We start from the raw sequence: 20,915 nt of genomic DNA, 5'->3' as shown, positions 1-20,915 counted from the left end.
TTTAACATGAATTGATCTGTAACTTTTGATCCAAACATGCTTGTAGAGCTTGAACAGGCCTGAGTAATAACCAGCGTTTAAGTCTCTTTTCTTCCTCCTTGTTACATTGTTGAAGAGCAGCAAAAGCTGAATGATTTATTTATGCCTGTGAGATCTTTCTGTCTTGTAGGAGAGGAGGAATCCAGCAGCACATCAGTCGTAAAAAAGAAGAAACAGGTGCGCTTTGGAGGTCCTCTCTCTCCTGAGTTCTTTGATGAGAATTTGCCCCCCAGTACTCCATTACAGAAGGGGGGAACCCCGGCGCGAGCAACAACTCCTGGTGGGAGCTTCCAGCTGCGCTCGCTGCTGAAGACACCGCAGAGAAGTCAGTCAGAGACGCCGTCATCACAACCGGAACTTTACAGTCCCTCTGGGTTCAGTGCCTCCCCTGTACTTGTAATACCTACCAAGCACAGAATGCTGTGTGAGGAGGATGGTGGGGAAGAAATGGATGGAAAGGTAACCAACATGGCAGAACTCCTCTGTAACGGATAATATCCATATTCATGTAGCCTGGGAAGGACACCATCTCCGCTCTATGTGGTGACGACTGAAGAGTTTCTTTGATTTTTACATTGCTAACAGGTGTAAAGTCATTACACTGTTATTAGTTTCCAGTTTGTCTTTATAATGAATAGAACTTGATTTTCTGTTTTGGTATTTCAGATCGTGTTTCCTTCAATGGAAGAGATCGACTCAGCAGTGACAAACGATGCAGGTTGATCATTACATTTCATTGATCCTCTGTGATGGCTGATTGTCTGTATTGGAATACAGTTCAGCAGCATCTGATAACAGCTCTTGCCATTTGTTGTGTTGTCAGAGTGTGTGTTGCATGGCCAGGCGGTGAATTTAGACACAGTTTTCCACGAGGAGTCACTCTCCCAGTCTCTGACAGGTAAGAGACCATAACAGTGTCTATGTTTTCATGGTCACATCATTTCTTCATCTCTCTGTGCTTCTGCTGGTGTTTCAGTCACTCGTTCAGTCAGTTATATAATGACCCATTTGTGATTATTTGAGGCAGACATGTTCATTTTATTTGCTTGTTAAATATCTCCAACAGCAGGATAAACCTAATGGTAATGTTAGATTTTCATAATGGTTCACACTGTTTTTATCTGTGAGACCTGATCTTTATTTATTTATTTATTTATTTTACATTTTTAAAGTATTAGATTCATAGTAGAATAGTTTTTTTTTACCTTTATTACACAATATATAACAACTGTTTGTTTATTATTGTTTAATTTAATTTATTCCAAGTTAAAGGTATTATACCTACACAAGTATTGAAACCCATCTTTGACACTTGTACCTTGGGACTTGTACATATTTGATGCAAATGTGGGTGATTGTATTAAAAGTGGCCAGATGGAAGTATGTTCACATATTCTCCCTCATGCATCCTCAGAGTGACTTCTTGTGATTTCTGTTAAACTGGGTTTACAATGAAACATACAGCTTACTCTATGTTACATAGTCAGCTGAGCAGCAGGCATGTGTTTACTGAGACTTCTGTATCACACAAAACATTCAGGTACTAAAATATGTTATTCAGACATTAACATGTTTAGGTTAGCTTCTTTTTTTATTTTTATTTTTTAAAAAGATCTCTTTCTCCCTCAGAGTTTGAGACCAAACCCAGTGAAACCCCTCAGGTGGATGTCCTGTCTGAGCCAGAAGAGAAGCAACCTGAGGCAGATGTTAAAAGTCCTGCTCCAGCGCCTCCAAGGAACAGAAGGAGAAAGGTGTGACACAATAGGTTTTTTTTTTCTTTTTCTTTTACCGTATTTTTGGGGCCACAAGGCGCGCTTCACTATAAGGAGCAGCCTATTTTTGTCTTCGGCTCACACATAAGGCGCACCACGTTATTTGGAGCATGCTAATACAAAAGTTAAACAAAGTCACGAAAGCCAAACAGTGAGTTTGGTTGAACTTTATTTAAAACATTACCGGTACTTATTTTAAAATACACACACATTTTTAATCAGTCTGTTTTAACAAATCCGTCAAAGTCCTCATCTTCTGTGTCGGAATTAAACAGCTGGACAATTTAGCCATGGAGCATGGCGTGTTCTCTCACTTGGTTGTCAGAGTCAGCCTCGTTGCTCGGTGGCGGTTCAGCGATGATTCCGGCTTTTGCGAAAGCTCGGACAACAATCAATGGAGATACGTTAGGCCAGGCATCCACAATTCACTCCCATATGGTGGCGTAACTCGTCCGACACCACCTCCCAGTCTTTGTGAAGGCGTGTTCGCCATCTCATCTATCGCTCCCATGACGCTCGCAGCCTAGCTTTGAACATCCTTGTCACACTAATGTCCAGCACTTGTAGTTCTTTCGTTAGTCCTCCTGGGATGATGGCAAGCTCAGAATTCATTTGCTTCCCTAATTTTTCACTGTCCCAGTGATACGAGCGCACAGCGGCAGATCAACAGAGACGGTGATGTGTGAAGAAAACCATCCGATCACTTTACACACACCTCTCTCAGACGCAACAGGTGAAAAGGCACACTGCCAATTTTTGCGAAAATGAGCGGCTTTTAAGTGCGCCTTAAGGCCTGATAATACGGTAATTAAATACAGCCATCGCTGACAATATGTACGTAATCTTCTCACATGTTATACTATCATAAGTTTAATCACAGGTACCAAAAATGCCTGAATTTTTGTCGCTGTAGAAGCTTCCAGAACAAGAGCCCAGTGCTGAGACCAGATCCCGCTCCAGCAAACGAAAGAGAAAGGTCTGCTATCACCACAAACTTCTCTCAGCTTGATCCGACTTGTTAAAAAAAAAATATCTACATTTTGCAGAGGATAACTTTTTTTTAATAATTAGGAGGTTGTGACATGTCCCTATCTAATCTACTTTTTAATTCCACGGAATCTGAACTTAATCACATCCAATGAGTCCCACTTTATCTTTAGGAGAGCAACAGGCTATTTAATGTATCCCCAGACCAACTCTCTGTTCCCCCAGCAGCCAGAGGAGAGTGAACCTGTGAAGAGGTCGACACGATCTGCTGCCAAGTCGGCCTGTGGGAAGATGAAGGTAAGTTGGCTGAGTGCTTATTTGATTTCTCTTAATATCACATCACCAAGGAGTCAGCACACATCTCTCTGGAGGGCAGCCATGGAGCTGAGGCCTGCAGAATCTCCCAACTACTTATTCAGCTTGAATTGATAAAAAGACACGTCTGTGTATCGATATTGTCTTCAGTGTCATCCCGTAACAGATCTGTCTCGTCATTAATTATTGGAGTTGTGGACGGCTTTCATTAGTAACAGGTTCTTAACAGAACCAGTTTATTGGGCTGCTTAGTCACATACTTCTGGCATTTCACTCCAGATTGTAAGAAGAGCCGATGAAATAGGATCAAAAATATCTAGGTGCTGCAAAATTCATATGGAAGCACAAACTGTCACTCTAGACACAACAAGAGCCACAAAAACAGTCACTTCCAGATCCTATCTCTGTTATGAAGTAACCAAGGAAATTATTTTGGAAGAGCAATTACAGATAAACAGTTATTTCATGACTGGATGGAGAAGGTGTGTTGCATTCACATCCTACCTGCCTAAAAGCTTCATGTCCTTCAGAATATTATTTAGCTGTAACAAGTAAAACGTTTCCACAAGCTTTTGTCGCCTCACTTGTTGACGCTTGCATGACAAGTGTTTTACCTGCAGGTAGGAGCCCACAGAATGCTGACTGAAACATTCGATGCTTAAAAGGCTTCATAGCCAGCACAGATGTAATGAGTTTTAACCGTCTTGCTGTTGGATCAGCTGTTTACTTTTTCAATATAAAGATTGCCTGCGTTGCTACACCTCATTTCATGCAGAGTGGCAGCCAAATGTATCCCGCTACTAATGAGCTGTAACTTAAAAGTCTGCCTTTCACTACTAATGAAAGCTCCTTTAGCTGTGTGAGGAGGGATACTGGATAAAAGGCAGGTGGTTGTAATAAAGAGGAACATTCTCTCAGAAACGTGCAATAAAGAAGCACTAATGTTCATTTTGTGTATCTGTTTACCGTTTGTACAATGAGCTGTCAGACACTTCCATTACAAAGAAATTTGGTTACTTCAAGATACAATGAATTGGTTTGCAAGAATCGGTTCAATATAATCACATGTCTAGATAATTAATATAGATCTGGACGGACAGGAATCTATCATTCTGCGTTACATCATAAGTGGATAATGGCCAGCCAACAGTGGAAATTAAATGGACATGTCAGCTGAGACATGTCTCTCTTCGTCAGGTGACCTCCACGACTCATCGACGCTGGAATAAAGACGTAGACCGCTCTCTGTATGGCTCACGCGAGTACGCCTCCAAGAACCCCACTTTGAGTCCCATCACAGAGACGTTGTGCTTCAGCAGCCAGCAGAGTCCTGCAGGCTGCACAGGTGAGATATAGCAGCTTTACCTATCTTACTGTGAGCTGTTGTTATTGATTTTCACCTGTTAAAAGGGGTGCTCTCTAAGGCCAGCCTTTTTTTTCTCCCTGTAACACAGCCCATAAAAAAATCTCCCCTCTCAAAAAATTTTTCTGTCCTGACAAAAAGCAACGTTTAAAATCAAATTTCCTGTGATTGTTTTTGTCCAATTTTTTTTCTCAACAGCCTCACATCAAGAGTTTCTCATCAACCCTGAGGTGGTAAATGACACTCGAGCAACAGGTGATCTCGCTGGGACTGAAACCTTGGAAAAGCCTTCCCTAGATTCTGTCTCACTTAAAGTTTGTAGAAAAGGGAAGAACAACGTGACGGTAGGGTTAACAGTCAGAAAAACGGGCCTAAAGAAGAAGGTCAGTGTCATCGACAGTGAGGAGCCTGACGTGCAGACAGGAAAAAACACAGAGGAGAACTTCGAAGATCAAACCACGTCTAGCCTCGAGGTTTCAAGTGGAGGCCTGTCGAAATGCAGTGAACCTGGTCAAGGAAAAGCTGACATGGAAGAAGTTTGTGCCCAGACTTTGTCAGGCACCCCCTGCACAGTCCCAGAGAAATCAGATTATTATGCACCCCCCTCAGACTTCCCATCTTCAGATGAAGAATCCAGCAACACCGAGCCAGAGCAAAAGCAAGCCAAGCGGGGCAGAAGGAGCTCAAAGCTACAGCAGCTGCAAATATACAAAGAGGAGCGCCAAACCAACTGTGACGTGGATGAGAGCAGACTGGGAGAGCAAGCAGCCAGCCAACAAGAGACCATGTCATCAAGCCAGAAAGACGGGGGGGTTGCTCATGCAGACCTTGCCCCTTGGCAGGATGACTTTAATTTTGAAGATGTGTTTAAACCTATTGCCAGTAGAGGGCAGCGCTCAGTTCGCCGCAGTCTGAGGAACCAGAGCAACACGGAGCAGAGCAGCAACGGTGCAGGACTCGCCTGGCTGCCTCACACCTCCCCCGACTCTGTTAAAGAGACTCGCAGGAAAACCCGCAGACGGCGGCTCAGCGCCGCTCTGCCTGCCCAACTTCCCCCGCTGGAGGAGATGCACGGCGACTTACCCAGGGAACTGACAGTAAAGGGAGAAAACTAATAAATGCACACTACTTCCTTCACTTCTTTGAGCTGTTTCCTTAAGGAAAAATTGATCTTTCAGACCGATTATTTTTCTGTAGCTAAAACACGGAGGGTTTTCTTTGTGAATTAGTCGAGCTGACCTGTCATTTCTAACAATTTTCCCTCTTGTAACCTATCAAGTCAATACACAGAGCACCCAATCATCTCTGCTGACCTCCTCTTAATCAATATTACGCCACTCAGCTGGTAATCACAGAGCATCTTCAGCCTCACTCTCCAAAGTTGCTGGATTCAGCATGTTTGAGGCAATAACAGCTGTGGACAGATAGAGGAGGCCGTACTGCTTAATGCTCTGAGTTGTTTATATATGCAAAGCGGGGTGGCTCCTCTGTTTGCCTTACATGAACAGCCGAGTTAACATAATCTAAGAGTTACGAAATGTGAAAATGCACCTTGCTCTGAGTAAATGTTTTGGTACTGTGTAAAAGGCACATTAGACTAAACTGTTCATTTAAGCAAATGATTAAAACTCATTTTAAAAGAACTCATCCAAACAATAAAACCAAAAGCTTTCCATCTGTGTGATCTGACTGAAGTGCTGCGTTAATGACCTTTCTGATCTGCAGTTTGACCACGTCTAAATGTCTGCAGGTAAATCAGCCTCCAAACTCGCTTTCCACCGGCTATAGATTCAAATCAGCTGCTCTTTAATTTCTCAGTCCATCTATCAAAGAGGAACAGGGAGCTGTAACAAATTGAGTTTGAAATTCAGTTCACAAAGGAAGATTTGCTCCCAGAATGATGCATGACTGTAATATATCCATGACTGGGTAACTGACGACCTCCTATTACATCAAGTCAGTCACTTTGCTGAAGGACGTTGGAGGTTTCTGCCTCCTTTTTTTTTTTCTATGCCAAGGTCTGTCTGTGTGTTCTCTGCAAGATGGATAGACACAACTGGAGCCACTTACGTTGAGCAGTGGCGATGAAATGGGGCTTTACTGCCATCTGGTGGCAGCATTAAAGGAACCAGTCAATTTTATCAGTAATGTGGAGATGGAAAGCCATTTGAAGCTGGTTTCATCATCAGGACAGGAAGTTATTCAGAGGTTGATGTCGTTTCTTTCTTTCTGCTACAACAAGATATATTTTTTTCCACGTTTGCTGAGGTGTGATACAAACCCCTCCCTCAACCAGCCACCCACCTCTCATTTCAAAACATGTACCATCTTTGTGCACAGGCACTTTCATTGTCTGAGTATTCATCCAAACTGCTGCACCTCTATACAAGTGGGTGTTGGGTGTGTTGTCTGTTATGGGAATGAGTGTGTGTCGAAGTTGTGTGAAGCCCCTGTCCCTAGCAGACGGGCATAGTGAAGACGGCTTAACACAAGAACAATGGGGTCCTTTGAGCAAAACGACGCCCCCAAGACATGTGGCCTCCTGTCACCGTGGCAACCCCCCATGGGACAGAGAGCGGGGTGACAGCTGGAAGGGAGGACTCACAAAAATGGAGTATATTTCTTTCCACTGAAGCTTTGCTGCTCTATATCTTTAGCCTCTGCTCCCTGTCCTCCGCTGCACTCAGCCCTCATGAATGTGGGTTACATCTCACTTTACAGCTTCATGTGATTGACCTTATGGACTTGACTCCCACCTCTTCAGTCCTCCAGACAAACAAAAACTGGGAGTTAGTCAGCGATAAATCAGGACTTTATAGGATCTTGTCAGAAATGAGAGAGCATTGAGCTCACTGACAAATATGGGACTGAGCCACAAATTTTCACTCGCTGTACCCTTGATTTTATGCCTCATTTTAAACAGATAAACACTTTTCTGCAGAGACACACAGACACAAGTTATTTGTACCTCCAGATTTAGAGACTTTCGTCTTTCAATTAGTTAATTAGTGGCTGAATGGTATTAAGTTGTCCTGCTGCCGGGGCCCTTTCTACACTCAGTGCTGTGAGCCTCTATTATTGATGCAAAGAGGCACCGTTTCTAAGCCCAACACAGCTCTCCTATGGAGTGTGAGTAAGCAGGAGGAGGGCAACAAAACAAAGGCGCCACAATGACAAGAGACCCTCAAGCTTCTTGGTTTGGTTTGCTGTCACACCGTGTCTGCATGCTGCAGCTGTGACTGGTTCAGGCAGCTGCGTCTGCATGCAGCGCTCACACAAAGTCTGCAAAGGCTTTCTCATATCTAACCCAAAAATTCTGCATAGTTGTGTGTTCTTAACTAGTCAGGGCTAAAACACCACAAATGTATTGGCTCTCGAAGGACCAGCAAAGTAAAACCAAACGTGAGGGGTATAAATACACAGAACTAAAACATGAGAGAGGTGACACTGATGAACTAAATGAACCCAGGTGAACTAATGAACATGGAACAAGGCAAAACAGGAAAAAAACACAAGAGGAAACCAGACCTAAGGATACAGGAAAACATAACCTCATGACACTCTCGAGACATGATTTTACATGTTTGCTGTGTCGTGTGGGTTTCATGGGTTCTTGATTTTAATGTATTTACATTTTATTATTGTGTAAAAAGTGTTTTATTTAAAAAAAAAATGACTGATCTCAGAAGTTTTAATTTGGAATTTTGAACTTTTACCTTCAAGTTACCAATGTTGCTTTGCTGTGTGGAAAGCAACGTTAACATCCAGTAATTCCACACATTTCAATTCCACTCTGTTTACATGTGATCTTTACACGTGAATGGAATCATTTAACATGTTAGTTTGGGCTACATGAAATCTGATTAAAAGCATTTAAATAAAGACAATAAGGGTAAAAGCCGGAAAGTTGTTACAACACGTAACCACCTCCACCTGAGCTCTGCACCTTTACTTTAATATTAAGAAACCACAACAATACGGCAGTTCTTAAGAGATGTACTGCAACCAGCTGTGAATGGAGGATGTGAATAACACTGTCAGCATTTTGTGTGCACATGAAGAGGTAGACAACAGCATACCTTCTAAATCTCCCTGATTTCGCTACACACCTCAGCTCCTTTTTCTTTTGATCGACACAATGGAGAAAAGTGGAGGAGGAGTAGCACTTGTTTCAACATCACCTCTTCCGTAGAAAATCCTCTTTAATCCACTTAATTGATGTCTGTTCTCAGTGTTTGTTTAAAAAGGGGCAAAACAGCAGCTTGCTGCAGCACAGGATGAAATGGCTTCCCTGCTAAATATGATCTGGAGTTGGATAAGAATGAAACCTTTTGGTCTTTTTGAACAACTATCAGTGAACTGATGCGTTCCTTTCCATCTGACTGTTGGATGCGGGGAAAATGCATCAGATTTATGTCGCTGTATTTAATAGAAACAGATTTGGCAAAAGAAAGGGGTCAAATGCTGCGCTGCAGCCGCAACTTAAAACTTGGTGCTTTTGGCTTATTTTGATGCCACACTGACATTCCTGGAATTATTGTTGCTCTGCAGCATCTTGAGGCTGCAAAACTTTTTTGGTTTTTTTTTTTCTTTCACAGCCTGGAGCATCAAATTATAACTTTCTCTTAACCGCACCATGTCATCCACTAGCAACAGGATACAAACACACTGCTTGTTTTCAAATGTGAACCATGGCTGAATTATAAGGCTGCACAACATCGGAAAAAACTGGCATAGTGATTTTGCTAAATTTATTGCCAACCCAAAAAATAGAGGATTTTTCATCAGATAACTCAAAAAATGCTGCATCTCCTGCCTTGTTGTTGACTATTTACCTGCATTCATCTTACCCCTTTTTCTGAATGTTCCAAGTTTGGATATTGTGTTTGAGAGTTATTCTTACAGTCTTCTACTGCTTTTTTTAAATTGAGACAAGTCATGAGTGGATGTTTCATTCTATCATGTGCAAATGTGAAATGGGTGTTACCATAAAAGTTTGCTATTGGCTATAAGCAAACCTGTGTGTCAGGTTTCCTTGAAATTTTGCCTCCCACATTGCAGACCTGCAATGTGACGACTGCACAGACGCACATTACTATGACAATGTGTAAACAATATATCATTCAGCTTTACTGAATTATCAAAGAAATGCTACATGGTGTTATTGGAGGAGGAGAGGAATGACAGAAAGAGTGATAAGATGCTAAATTAGTCCTTGTTCGGGTGCAGTTTCAAGTTTAATAAGTTAAAGGCAAAACACACTTTTAATATTTTCAGCAGGATGAGTAAATCAGGATTACTGAGATTTTTTTCCACTGTTTTGTTCTTCTGAAAAAGTCAAAACAGATGCTTCAAATGTTGATATATTTAGCTTTAAATGCAGTTCCCAAACATTTCCTCTTCAGAGTCCTGGAGAAGCAGAGCTGGAACAAAACTCATCAGCATCACATCTCCAGAGGGTGAAAGCAGTCTGCCATGGCAACTTTTCTCAGAGCAGTCCCAGCAGAAAGGCTGTGTTCAAGCCTGAAAGGTGCAAGGCAGCCACCATCCTGAAAATGGGGCCGCGATGATTCAGCTCATATAAAAATGGTATTGCTTCTTAAAGCAACAAGAAGACATAAAGATGGAAGGATGCCTGCTTTTACAGGCATAATGAAATAAAATTGTTCCCACCAAGTCATAAAATCAGGTAAATTCAACATCAGATGAGCAATGACTTATGACATATATTATTTATTTAATAAAGACTAAAATACCCATCTGGCTCCTTAGGTGTTAAGAGGGTAAGTAGCAAAGCTGCTAATCAAGGTCGCGTGATTAAGACATCAGCAGTGTGAGCACCTCAAGGAGGAAAGACATCAGCAGTGTGAGCACCTCAAAGAGGAAAGACATCAGCAGTGATTGTGAAAAAACACTTGTTTCCTGTCAGTCTGGGAGAGTTTGGAAGATCAATTCCATCTGAAATCCATCAATCCACAGTGAGAAGAAATATTCACCAGTGGGAAACATTTTAAGCAGCTGTCAATCTTCTGAGCAAGTTCCGCCCTCCATCAGGCTGTGCAGTGCTCAGAGAACTCTGCAAAAACACAAGAGACACATATTAGACTCTACAGGCCTCTGTTAGTATGTTAAATGTTGAAGTTCAGAAAAAGGCTTGAATTTGGAGTGTTTGGAAGGATTGTAGGAGAAAGTGTCTTCCTAAAAACACAGCAGCATGGCTGCATCTGCACAAACAGGTCTTCTGGGGGGAAAGAAAAGAGATTGAAGAAAAGAAAAAGTTCTGTGAGCTGATGAGAGCAGAGTGGATATATCTGGATAAAACCAAGCACAATAAATCAGCACAAACACCTCATTTCAATTGTCAGCCACAGCGGTGGAGGGCGGATCATTTGGACCCGAACACCTTGCAGACATTGATTTAACCAAAGTATTCTGGAACATGTTTAGATGACAAAACCATATTTTCAATTCAATTGAATTCAGCTTTATTTGTATAGCGTCACTTCACAACAATGTTGTCACAGGGCACTTTACATACACATCATTTCAAGCCAATTCAAACATAGCCTAAAATAGAAACCAACTGACTGCATCGAATCATGACTTCAATCCGATCCCCCATCCTGAGCATGCACGAGGCGACAGTGGGAAGGAAAAAACTCCCCTTCAACAGGAAGAAAACCTCCGGCAGAACCCGGCTCAGGGAGGGCAGCCATCTGCCTAGACTGTAAACAAGTAGCCACTGTGTTTTTTTATGCCTTACACTCTTACTAAAGTTATTGCTGACCTAATAACTATCAGTGGTCCATGTTGTGACATTATACTTATTCCCACTACGCCAAATGTCGCAGCGTAAAGACATGACATCCACACACACCCTGACATAATGTAGGACATTATATGTTAATGCTGATCTGCTCTCTGAACCATGCTTCGCTATATAACCACCTGTGTGAACCCCTGCATGCATATTTTCAGTTCAGTCATTTAGAAACTAATCTTTTAAAATCCTCTGTGGATCTTCTTGGACCTAACAGATGTCATTTGATTTCCTTGAACTCGTCAGTAAAATACTTATGGGACATGTTGCTCAGTGCCGCACATTGGCGGTGGGTCTGCTGGTGCTTTGAGAAGCTCTGTTAGAGGAAAACTTGTTCCAAAAGTAGAAAGTGAAAAATGGCAAAAGCAGCTTACCTCATACAAGCGGCTACATTAAGACTAATCATCAGAGTTCCATCATGAATTTAAATGTAAGCATCATTTTCATACCACTGAGTCAGCCATCATACCCTCCAATGAAACATCTGAATTTGGAGTTTCCCAAGTTTGCTGTCTTCTGTTTAAAGACACTTCTGTTGCACATCTTTAATGACAGTTAAATAAATTCCTACCAAACTGCAACAGTGTGGAAAGCTCTATCAGGATATTTAGAATCTATGAACACATGTTGGCAGCTTCACAAACAGCCAGTCATCCAACCAGGTCTTCAGTGTAGTGACTTGAACTTAACTGTGTTTTCTGTTTATCTGCTCGCTGAAGCCCTCCTGGTGCCGGAGGTGACCCGATCAAGATGTGCAATGCCTGGCTGACTCATTCATTCATTCATTTTCTGAACCGCTTATTCCAATTCAGGGTTGCGGGGAAGCTGGAGTCTATCCCAGCTGGCTTTGGGCAACAGGCAGGGTACACCCTGGACAGCTCGCCAGTCCATCGCAGGGCCACACAGAGAGAGACGAACAACCACACTCATGCTCACACTCACACTCACTCCTAGGGGCAATTTAGAGTGACCAATTAACCTAACATGCATGTCTTTGGATGGTGGGAGGAAGCCGGAGTACCCGGAGAGAACCCACGCATACACGGGGAGAACATGCAAACTCCACATAGAAAGGCCACTGACCAAACCAGCCAAGGATCGAACCAGCAACCTTCTTGCTGTGAGGCCACAGTGCTAACCACTGCGCCACCGTGCAGCCCTGCCTGGCTGACTCTTTAGAGAGAAATGAGCCAGGCTGACATGTGTCAGCTGTGATAAATGAGCAGGTGTTTGGCTCGGCGTTAAGTAAATGGAGTCATTATTGATGACCTCTGAGCTTTTTGAGTGTTGCCAGTATCAGTGATGGTTTCCAGGCCCCCGCTGCAGTAGAAAGGGTTTGTTATGCTTTGATTCTGTGGGTCAGGCGAGGACTCGCCGCCCCAGGGCCAGGCCACGCTGTCTGCCACACAGAGGTTAAGTTAAGTAGCTTCAACTGGTGACCTCAAAGCGGGAAGTTCACTGATACTGATGCTCTGTGGCCATCGTCATGTGGACTGGGTGTGACTTGATTCTGTCATGATGGTTTCTGCCGCAGGATGTCTTTAGAGTCCTTAACTTTAGTTCTTAAGAGATCAAGTGGAGGTTGTTTTTATTTGTCATAACATATTTGTCCCTGAAGTCATTCCTGTAGGAACCAGTGCTAACTTTCCTTGTGAAGCATGTAATCTGGAACGAAGATCTGATCTTTGAAAAAGAAAAAGAGAAAGATCTTCACATTTTTTTAGAATCTATATTTACAGTGGAATAAAAATGATGCAAATACACAAATGTGAAATTTAAACAAAAGCAACACATCAGATGTTGAAACTGCAACATTTTACCAGTTCATGGGGAAAAAAATGGCTTATTGTGAATTTGTTGGCAGTAAAAAGTTGGAACAGGTTTCAGGGCCAACACTAAGAAACAAACAGCCACTTATGCTCACTCCTATGGAGGATTTAAAGTGACCAATGCATGGAGGAAGCTGGAGTACCTAGAGAGGTCCCAGGCATACGTGGGGGAACATGCAAATGCTGCACAGAAAGGCCCTGTTTAGACTCCTCCCCATCTAACACTCAAACCAGGAACCACACCACCGTGCAGTCCACAAAACACTTTTCCTATAACATATTCCATTTTTCTGCTTTGAACTTTGGTGTTATAGCACGTTGCATCTTTGAGGAAATAACAAAAACAGCGCAAAGTCCAACGCTATAAAAGTTATGTGGTCTTTTAAGGAAGACAATACTATGGTATAGTAATCAAACCAAAACATAAATATGATAACATAAAAACACCATTCTTTCTAGATCACTCTGACACATTAGTACTTTAATCCTTGCAACATTCTTCTAATATTAGAAAGATGACTTAATAATCCCTTAATATGACAGTTATAAATTCCTTTCCTTAGTAGAATAGTTTTCATTTAATTTATAATTACACTGATGAAAGAATCATTCAAATTTTCTACTTATTTTCAGTTTTTATTGTTAAAAAAACAAACATCTAGCCAGAAACAGTTTTTAATATATATATATATATATATATATATATATATTCTTTTTAAGGTAAATGTGTTATTGTTGGGGTTTTAATAATGTAGAATTTTTTTTTTTTTTTTTATATACCTGCTATACCATAAAGATATCTATAATATAAGTATGATTAAACTATAATAAAAACAAATGCTTTACGGGCCACGGTTATGAGTATCTTCCACAGCAAAGCAGCTAAACTGAGGGTTAAATGTAGCCTCATACATAAAAAGCTCTTCAAGCTGAGCTCATCTGGTGCGCCATACTGTTTCCAGGCAGCAAAATGTGTGTGTGGAAAACCTGGATGGATGAGATGTGATATTATTATCGCTCTCCGCTGCTCTTTCTGTTGTCTTTCTCCATATGAAAAACACAGCAAGCCCTCTGTCATTGTCACCTGGACCAGATACTGTTATCCAGAGGCAGCCGAAGAATTTGTCACCTTCAGTGTGATTTGTATAAGCATGTCACATTATTACATGAGTCTCTGGGTAATCTGTAATTTTCATTTATGCCAATGTGATGACATAACACGCTCCATCTGCTGCCTCTTGCTACTGCAGTACAGAGGGGGGAAAGCAAACATGCAAATCTTTACAAACACAAATCAAATTATTCTGTTAGGGACACTATCGAATGAATAACTGATTCATCACAGTTTACATAACAGCAACGCCGATCATTACTGCCTCTGTAATGCAATTTACTACTACCACTGAGGGTTCATCATTCATGGGAATGTACACTTTTTGATCCCATTACCCTGAAGTAATCTGAAAGTGGTATCATTAATATAAATGACTGTGTAGTGAATGGCTTTTAATATATATTGCTCTGATTCGATTAAGGAATCTTGCATCATTTGCTTTCACCCACCCATTAACCAACATATCCTTTTTGACATAAATCTTCTCCTTGAGTCCTAATGGAACTGATTGAAGAGGTCTTAATGTTCTGGTGTGAGAAAGGCTTGTTGTATAAGTAAATGAGCACAAAAAGGTCGGGGTAGAGCGGAGGTGGAGGGGAGAAGGAGACAAAGCCTGCTGAGCTCCAGAGGTTAGCTCCCACCACCAAACAGCACCAGGCCCGCAGGAATGTGTGTGTGCGCGTGTGTGTGCATGTGTGTGTGCATGTGTGTGAGTCCTGGAGGCTGCATTGTTGTCTGCGGTGCATCCTGCTCTGCAAACACTGCAGAGCTGCTATATTCCAAAACTAAGTCTCGAACTTGGGAAGGAGCCTGTGATGTGGGAGGTCTGGAGAGCCAAACAAGCCATCATGTGATACTTTCTGTTTGTTGTGTGAAAGCAAAGAAACATTCTGTGGTGAAGTTGTTCAGATGAAGATTAATTTCTCTACTTGGGGAAAAAAAAAAAAAGGAACAAAAATAAACAAACTTGTTTTGTATTATATCTGACGGTGGTGAACGAAGCTCCTGAATCATGTGGTAAAGGCTGAAACATTCCCATCACTGCCTCTTAAACAACCTTCTCTACATCTTTACTCTGTCCACTTTTATTGTGTCAAACAGAAGGTTTAGATTGCATGTACACTCGCTGCTGTGTGCCTTTACATTTTTAAAGCTGCTGCCAGCCGTGCCGTGCAGCAACGATGAGAATGAGGCCGTCATACAGAGCATTGTGGAGTAATAACACAAAGCAGAGGCTCAGGTTACTGCAGACATGATCAGGACTGTAAAAAAAAAAGAGAGAGAGAGAAAAGCAAAAGGAAAGAGGGGGTGGGTGTTTAACAGACAGGAAGATCTGTTTAAAGAAAAAAAAAAAAAAGCTAAACTTGAAACCTGTAATTTAAAATAGCAAAAGTTTAATGGAAGATGATGTTTTGTTGCTTCCTGTGCCGAGACTTAAATTAAAGATATTTTTATTTGCTCTGTTTTCGTGTTCAAACTTGCACAATTCTGCAGTGTTTTTACTTTAATTTGTTTGAACAGATTTTTAAAAACTAAGATGTAACAATTGTTGAGTTGAAGGTGTGTATTTTTGTTTCCATGAAACGAGGAAATGTTAGCTGTTCTCCTTTTGTTTCCGGTCTTTGGAAGCTGGTCAGCACCAGATGACGCTGAAAAGAAAAAAAACTCATGTGTCTGACCAGGAACCAACTTCATCTGCTATACAATCTTGCCCTGGCTGGCAATTTGCATAACTAATCACCAAGGCAACTGTAGCTCTGGAGAAGCAGTCATCTGCGAGCCAGGTCAGCATTTACACCACATAAGTCTATCTGATCAGGACCATGAACTCCATGTTGCCTCCAATGCACGCTTCAGTCTATAAAAAGTACTGTAACGGTGTGTAGACCGAAAGGTGCTGCATGAATGTGTGCAAATGTGGCTTACAGTGTAAAAGTACTTTGAATAAGCAGCACCACTGGAAAGGTTTTAGATTGTTTTCCATGCACCATAAGAAGGCTGAAAACAAGTAAACCAGATTGAATGAAGCTGATGAACAAACTTAGAGGTACAGTGCCAGAAACAGAACAACATAAAATACCATGAAAACCTGTGTCTCCATTCGTATCTCATCCCTTTACTACTACAGTGTCTCCAAATGGACAAACAACTCTGTGTGACCCTTTTAGTGGTCTCCTGTCGTACAGAGTTGCTCCACCTGCCTGGTGGTCGGGTATAATTTTAGACTGGATTATATTTTAATGGTTTTATTGCATGTGGTTTTAGTGTTTCGCTTTCTTATTAGGGTTGTGTTTTTACCAGTCTGGGATTAAAGCCCAGAACCACTGCAGGTGGTAGCTAGGGACTATATTTTGTAATACACAGGAGACAATAAAACCTTTTTAATCTGTCTATTTATCCTGTCTTGCTTGGCCTGCTGAGGTGGTCTGACCAGGGGTGTCCTTATAGGGGAAGCTTAAGGGGGACACAGCCCCTCTTCCCCTTTTTGTACGTGCTACACCTGCATTTGGCGTAGTATTGCATTGTGGGTAAATGCATAGAATCACGTTACAAATTCTTTGCCTCATCTGTTTATACTGTCAATTGTTGCAGTGTATTTCTGCAGTATACTTGCAGAAGACTAATTAAAAAAAACCAAAACAGCAATAGTTTTGTGCTCTATGTTTAACTCGCAACAGTTTTCCTCTTCATGCGGGTCTTGTCCTCTCTTTTGCTCAATACTAGTGCAACGCCACCTTTGGTGAGAATACGGATATATTTGTGTGTGTGTGTGTGTGTGTGTGTCTTGTCCAGCATTTAAGCAAGCAGAATGATCATCTGGATGCTGTGTTCTGCTGAGCAAATTTACTCAGCCAGGGGGCGGCTTCATGGTCCTGTAAAGCATTTGAGGTAACCTGTTGCACAGTCATCGCTTCACCTAAAACCACTAGATCCATTTGCAGATCAATAAATATTTATACCATTGATTTTGACCATTGACAGCCACCATCCATTCATAACTGTCCCAGGCTTTTAAAGTAAGTGTTATGCCCATCTTTACCACTAAATGTCAGTCATTCTTACACACTGTACCTTTAACTCAACATTATGCCACATCTAAAGCAATTTGTGTTTATTATACCTATTTTATAAGATAACAATGCCAATTCTTAAAGCGTCAATTATACTGTTTACTGTGTTATGCATATTATTTATTCAGTATTGCAAATATATCTTTTTACCTGATGATAGTAATGCATTTAATGCTTAATGTCACAGAACAGTTTATGTAGCACACTGCACATGTATGCACATAGATTTTTTCTTAAATTAGTCTATTCTTGCCCTGCGATGGACTGGCGAGCTGTCCAGGGTGTACCCTGCCTGTCGCCCAAAGCCAGCTGGGATAGGCTCCAGCTTCCCCGCGACCCTGAATTGGATTAAGCGGTTTAGAAAATGAATGAATGAATGGATAGTCTATTCTTTATACTTTAGATATTAATGGCATGGCAATGAGGACGGCAAAGTAAAGATTTCATTGTACAGGGAAATCGGTTTCCTTACTGTGCATTGAGTAATAAATGCTTTGACTCTTGCATCTTATGTCTCACTGTTGTTGTCAGTTATTAGCAGATTATTTCTACCGTGCATTTACAGTAAAAGTTAAATATAAAGCCTTCTTGATAAAGATTTATTTTTGCAAACAACTTTGGCGATGTTTTATCCGCTGGTGGTTCTGCTTTGACCTTGACTAATCTCTGACCAATAAAAATAGAACTACATCTACTGTGTGGACTAAAAAGAACAGTTTAATAGTTTTTCCTGCATATTTATTTGGTGCATCAAAGATTTTCGAGTGACTTTCTAAAACATGAGAAACTCTTTTAAAAGCTCTGCAGTTGAAGCTTTCAAATATCTTATGCTAATCTAGTAAGTACAGATAAGCATTTAATTTTGCTTTATATTTAGACTTAACTGTTAAACTTTACTTCGCATTTTGTCTTGGTATAAATGTGCTGTCTGACAAAGATTTTATTTAATGAACCTGTTTAAAAATATTTCTTGTCTGAAAAGGTCTCTGATTAAAAAAAAAAAAAAAAAAAAACTGACCCCAGTCTTTGAAAGAAAGAAGCAGACATGTCTTGGGGTGTTTCCCTTTTTCGGCTCTATTACTATGACCTATTCCTCCTCCACAGTTCCTCACAGACAACATTATTTGTGCATGTTCATTGCCTTGTCAGAAAGCCCAGTTACCAAATGCACACACACTTAAAACAACACAACCACGGGAGAACTATTGATTTGGCAATGAAAGCCGTCTCACACATTTCCCTCCCGATCTCTCTCTTGTACCCTTGGAAAAACAAAGTGCACTTTGCAGCTTCTTTTAAGTACTTGTAGGTTTGAGAAGAGTTGGTGTTTTGGGAGAAATTTCAGACAGGAGATGTCTGGATTGACTTTCAGCTCAACACCAACAAGCTGCACTTCACCTTCCAGCTGCTCTCTGTCCCTTTGGATTTGTGAAGAGAGAGAGCAGGGGCCACTGGGAGGGAGAAGGGAGGAGGTGGTGGTGTTGAAGGGATGTTGCTGGACGGTTTGTGGTGGTGGGGGCTCTTGGGCGTAGAGGCCCTGGAAATTTCCGTTGTATGTTTCAATTCTTTTCAGGATGGGTGGGGTTTGGAGTTTTCATTGGGGGTGGGGGGGTCTGGAATGGTTGGACTGAGGTCTGCGGACTTGGCAACCAGCCAGCCACAGCAGGAAGCTTTTGCTAGTTTCACACACACACACACACACGCAAAAAAAAAACAACCCACTGGTCAGTGGCTGGCTATCTGAGTACAGCACTACAGTCATCACCCCACCTACCCTCCCCAACAAAACAGGAACTTGTAAATGTGTTGTGCACGGATGGTGTCACACCGATCACCGCTTTCTCACAGCTGCACTCCAAAACTCACATTTCCTTATTTTATGGTGATAAAGTAAAAAAGCAAAAGCACTGAGATGAGAATTTGTTTCCCTCTTTTAAGATTATCAGTAGACCCCCATTTGACAGAGTCGGGTTTGTCTGGACTGATTAATTTGCTACATTTAAGACGTTTTCGCTACACTTAAGTTATCAAAGCTGCCAAAGTGAGTTCATATAAAATCAGCAATTGACTTGGAAACATAACTTTAAACTTGGTGTTTATTCTCATTTTCTCAGGCAAAACAAGCAGGTTGTGAGAGGATGTTTCATGTGCATTTACAACAGGCTTCCTGACATGTGACTTTAAAAGCATCCAAACCTATTTATAGGAATTTGGGCCCATTCACAATTCAAAACTAAAATAGCAACATCAAAACAAGATCAGTAATTAGAGAAGTTCTTTTGGAAAAAAAATGTTCCAATTATTATCAATGTTTGGTTTTTTTTTTTATTATATGAGCTTGAAGTTTATTTAGTTTGGAAAAAGTTTAACTTTTAAAACAGAAGAGGAAGGAAGAAGCAGAATGTGCTGTGAAACATCAGGTGGACAGGATGAGTGTGTGTGTGTGTGTTTGTGTGCATTGGAGGGAAAAAGGGAGGATAGCAGGGGGCAGGTGGACACTGGTGTAGCTTGCTGGGGGCTCAGGGCTCCAAGCAGGTGGATGCTCGGAGAATAGAAATTAAAAAAGGGATTAAAGGATGAAAGGAAGCGAGGGATTACGTGTCTCCTTCTTTGCACCAAAGACCAAAAAGAAGCCAAGAATCTATACTGCAACTTCCAGTCTTAAAATATTTTTAAGCAGGAATTTAGCAAACTAGCAGCTGTAGACAAATATTTCACTACAAAGACTAAGTAAAAAGGAAAATACATCTTTTGTCAATGTGGCAGCACATTTTTGTCTTAATTTTTCAACCTCAATAGTCCCAGAATTGTATCTATTAATAAAAATATATATATTTTTTTTTTTATTATTATTTATTTTATTTTGCTCCAGCATGAATCTTACACTAAATGTGTGCTATCTGGCAACTATGAAGAAAAAATAATTGTTGACGTGTCCTGACTGATGCAGCATACAACAGTGGGCTACAAGTTGTTAGCATCAAAACGCTAATGCAAGAATTGTGTTATTTTATTGTGACAGCTTTGAACGCCATCAAAAATGATTTCTTCTGTCTTTATTTTAGTCAGTATCAGTGTTCACATACCCCCAAGAAAATCCACTTTGTGAGTTAGCAACATGACCTGCTATGCTAATCTACATATCTGATGATTGATGGCAAACATCACAAGTCCCTCCAATGTACTGCAACCTTTACTTACATATTCTCTTACAATTAAATAGCACAAAGTTAACGTATGTGAATATAATGCAAATAAAACTTTATGTCAAGTTGCATCAAATATGTTTTATCAGCATTGAAGAAAACAACTTGCTTCTGCATGATGTCATCAAACCACAAGTTTCAACTAAGATGTTTTCAAATATAAATGTCATGTGAAAATGAAAGTGAGAAGTTGCTCTCCCATCAATTGTTTATTTAGCCGCTAAAGTTTAACCACTAAAGTCTCAAAGTTGCAGTACCACACAGGAAAATAGACTGCTTGGTGTAAAGCTTGAGGCAAACCTGTGAGTGAAACAACATACAGCATAATCATTGAAATCAGGTTAAGTTGAAATCATAATGATGTTTTTTAAATTTGTGGAATAAACTTAAATACTAATT

The 20,915-nt window shown here is 41.0% G+C and overlaps 1 protein-coding gene across 1 annotated transcript in view; it reads left to right on the top strand.

The window, feature by feature from the left end:
• cdca2 (cell division cycle associated 2) overlaps positions 1 to 20,915 on the top strand; it is a gene marked incomplete at its 3' end in the record, with an annotated part of 32,360 nt that overhangs the window by 8,126 nt on the left and 3,319 nt on the right. Inside the window, exons 7-14 of the mRNA XM_079251714.1 lie at positions 170 to 498; positions 706 to 757; positions 863 to 937; positions 1,669 to 1,790; positions 2,725 to 2,787; positions 3,024 to 3,095; positions 4,311 to 4,458; positions 4,675 to 5,573. Coding sequence (XP_079107840.1) covers positions 170 to 498; positions 706 to 757; positions 863 to 937; positions 1,669 to 1,790; positions 2,725 to 2,787; positions 3,024 to 3,095; positions 4,311 to 4,458; positions 4,675 to 5,573 — 1,760 coding nt within the window. The remainder of the gene's footprint in view (positions 1 to 169; positions 499 to 705; positions 758 to 862; positions 938 to 1,668; positions 1,791 to 2,724; positions 2,788 to 3,023; positions 3,096 to 4,310; positions 4,459 to 4,674; positions 5,574 to 20,915) is intronic.

This window comes from Telmatherina bonti (genome assembly GCF_933228915.1).
Source record: "Telmatherina bonti genome assembly, chromosome: 13".
NCBI classification, from domain to species: domain Eukaryota; kingdom Metazoa; phylum Chordata; class Actinopteri; order Atheriniformes; family Telmatherinidae; genus Telmatherina; species Telmatherina bonti.
The sequence above is the reverse complement of the archived record's forward strand: the minus strand, read 5'-3'. Positions and strand labels throughout refer to the sequence as shown.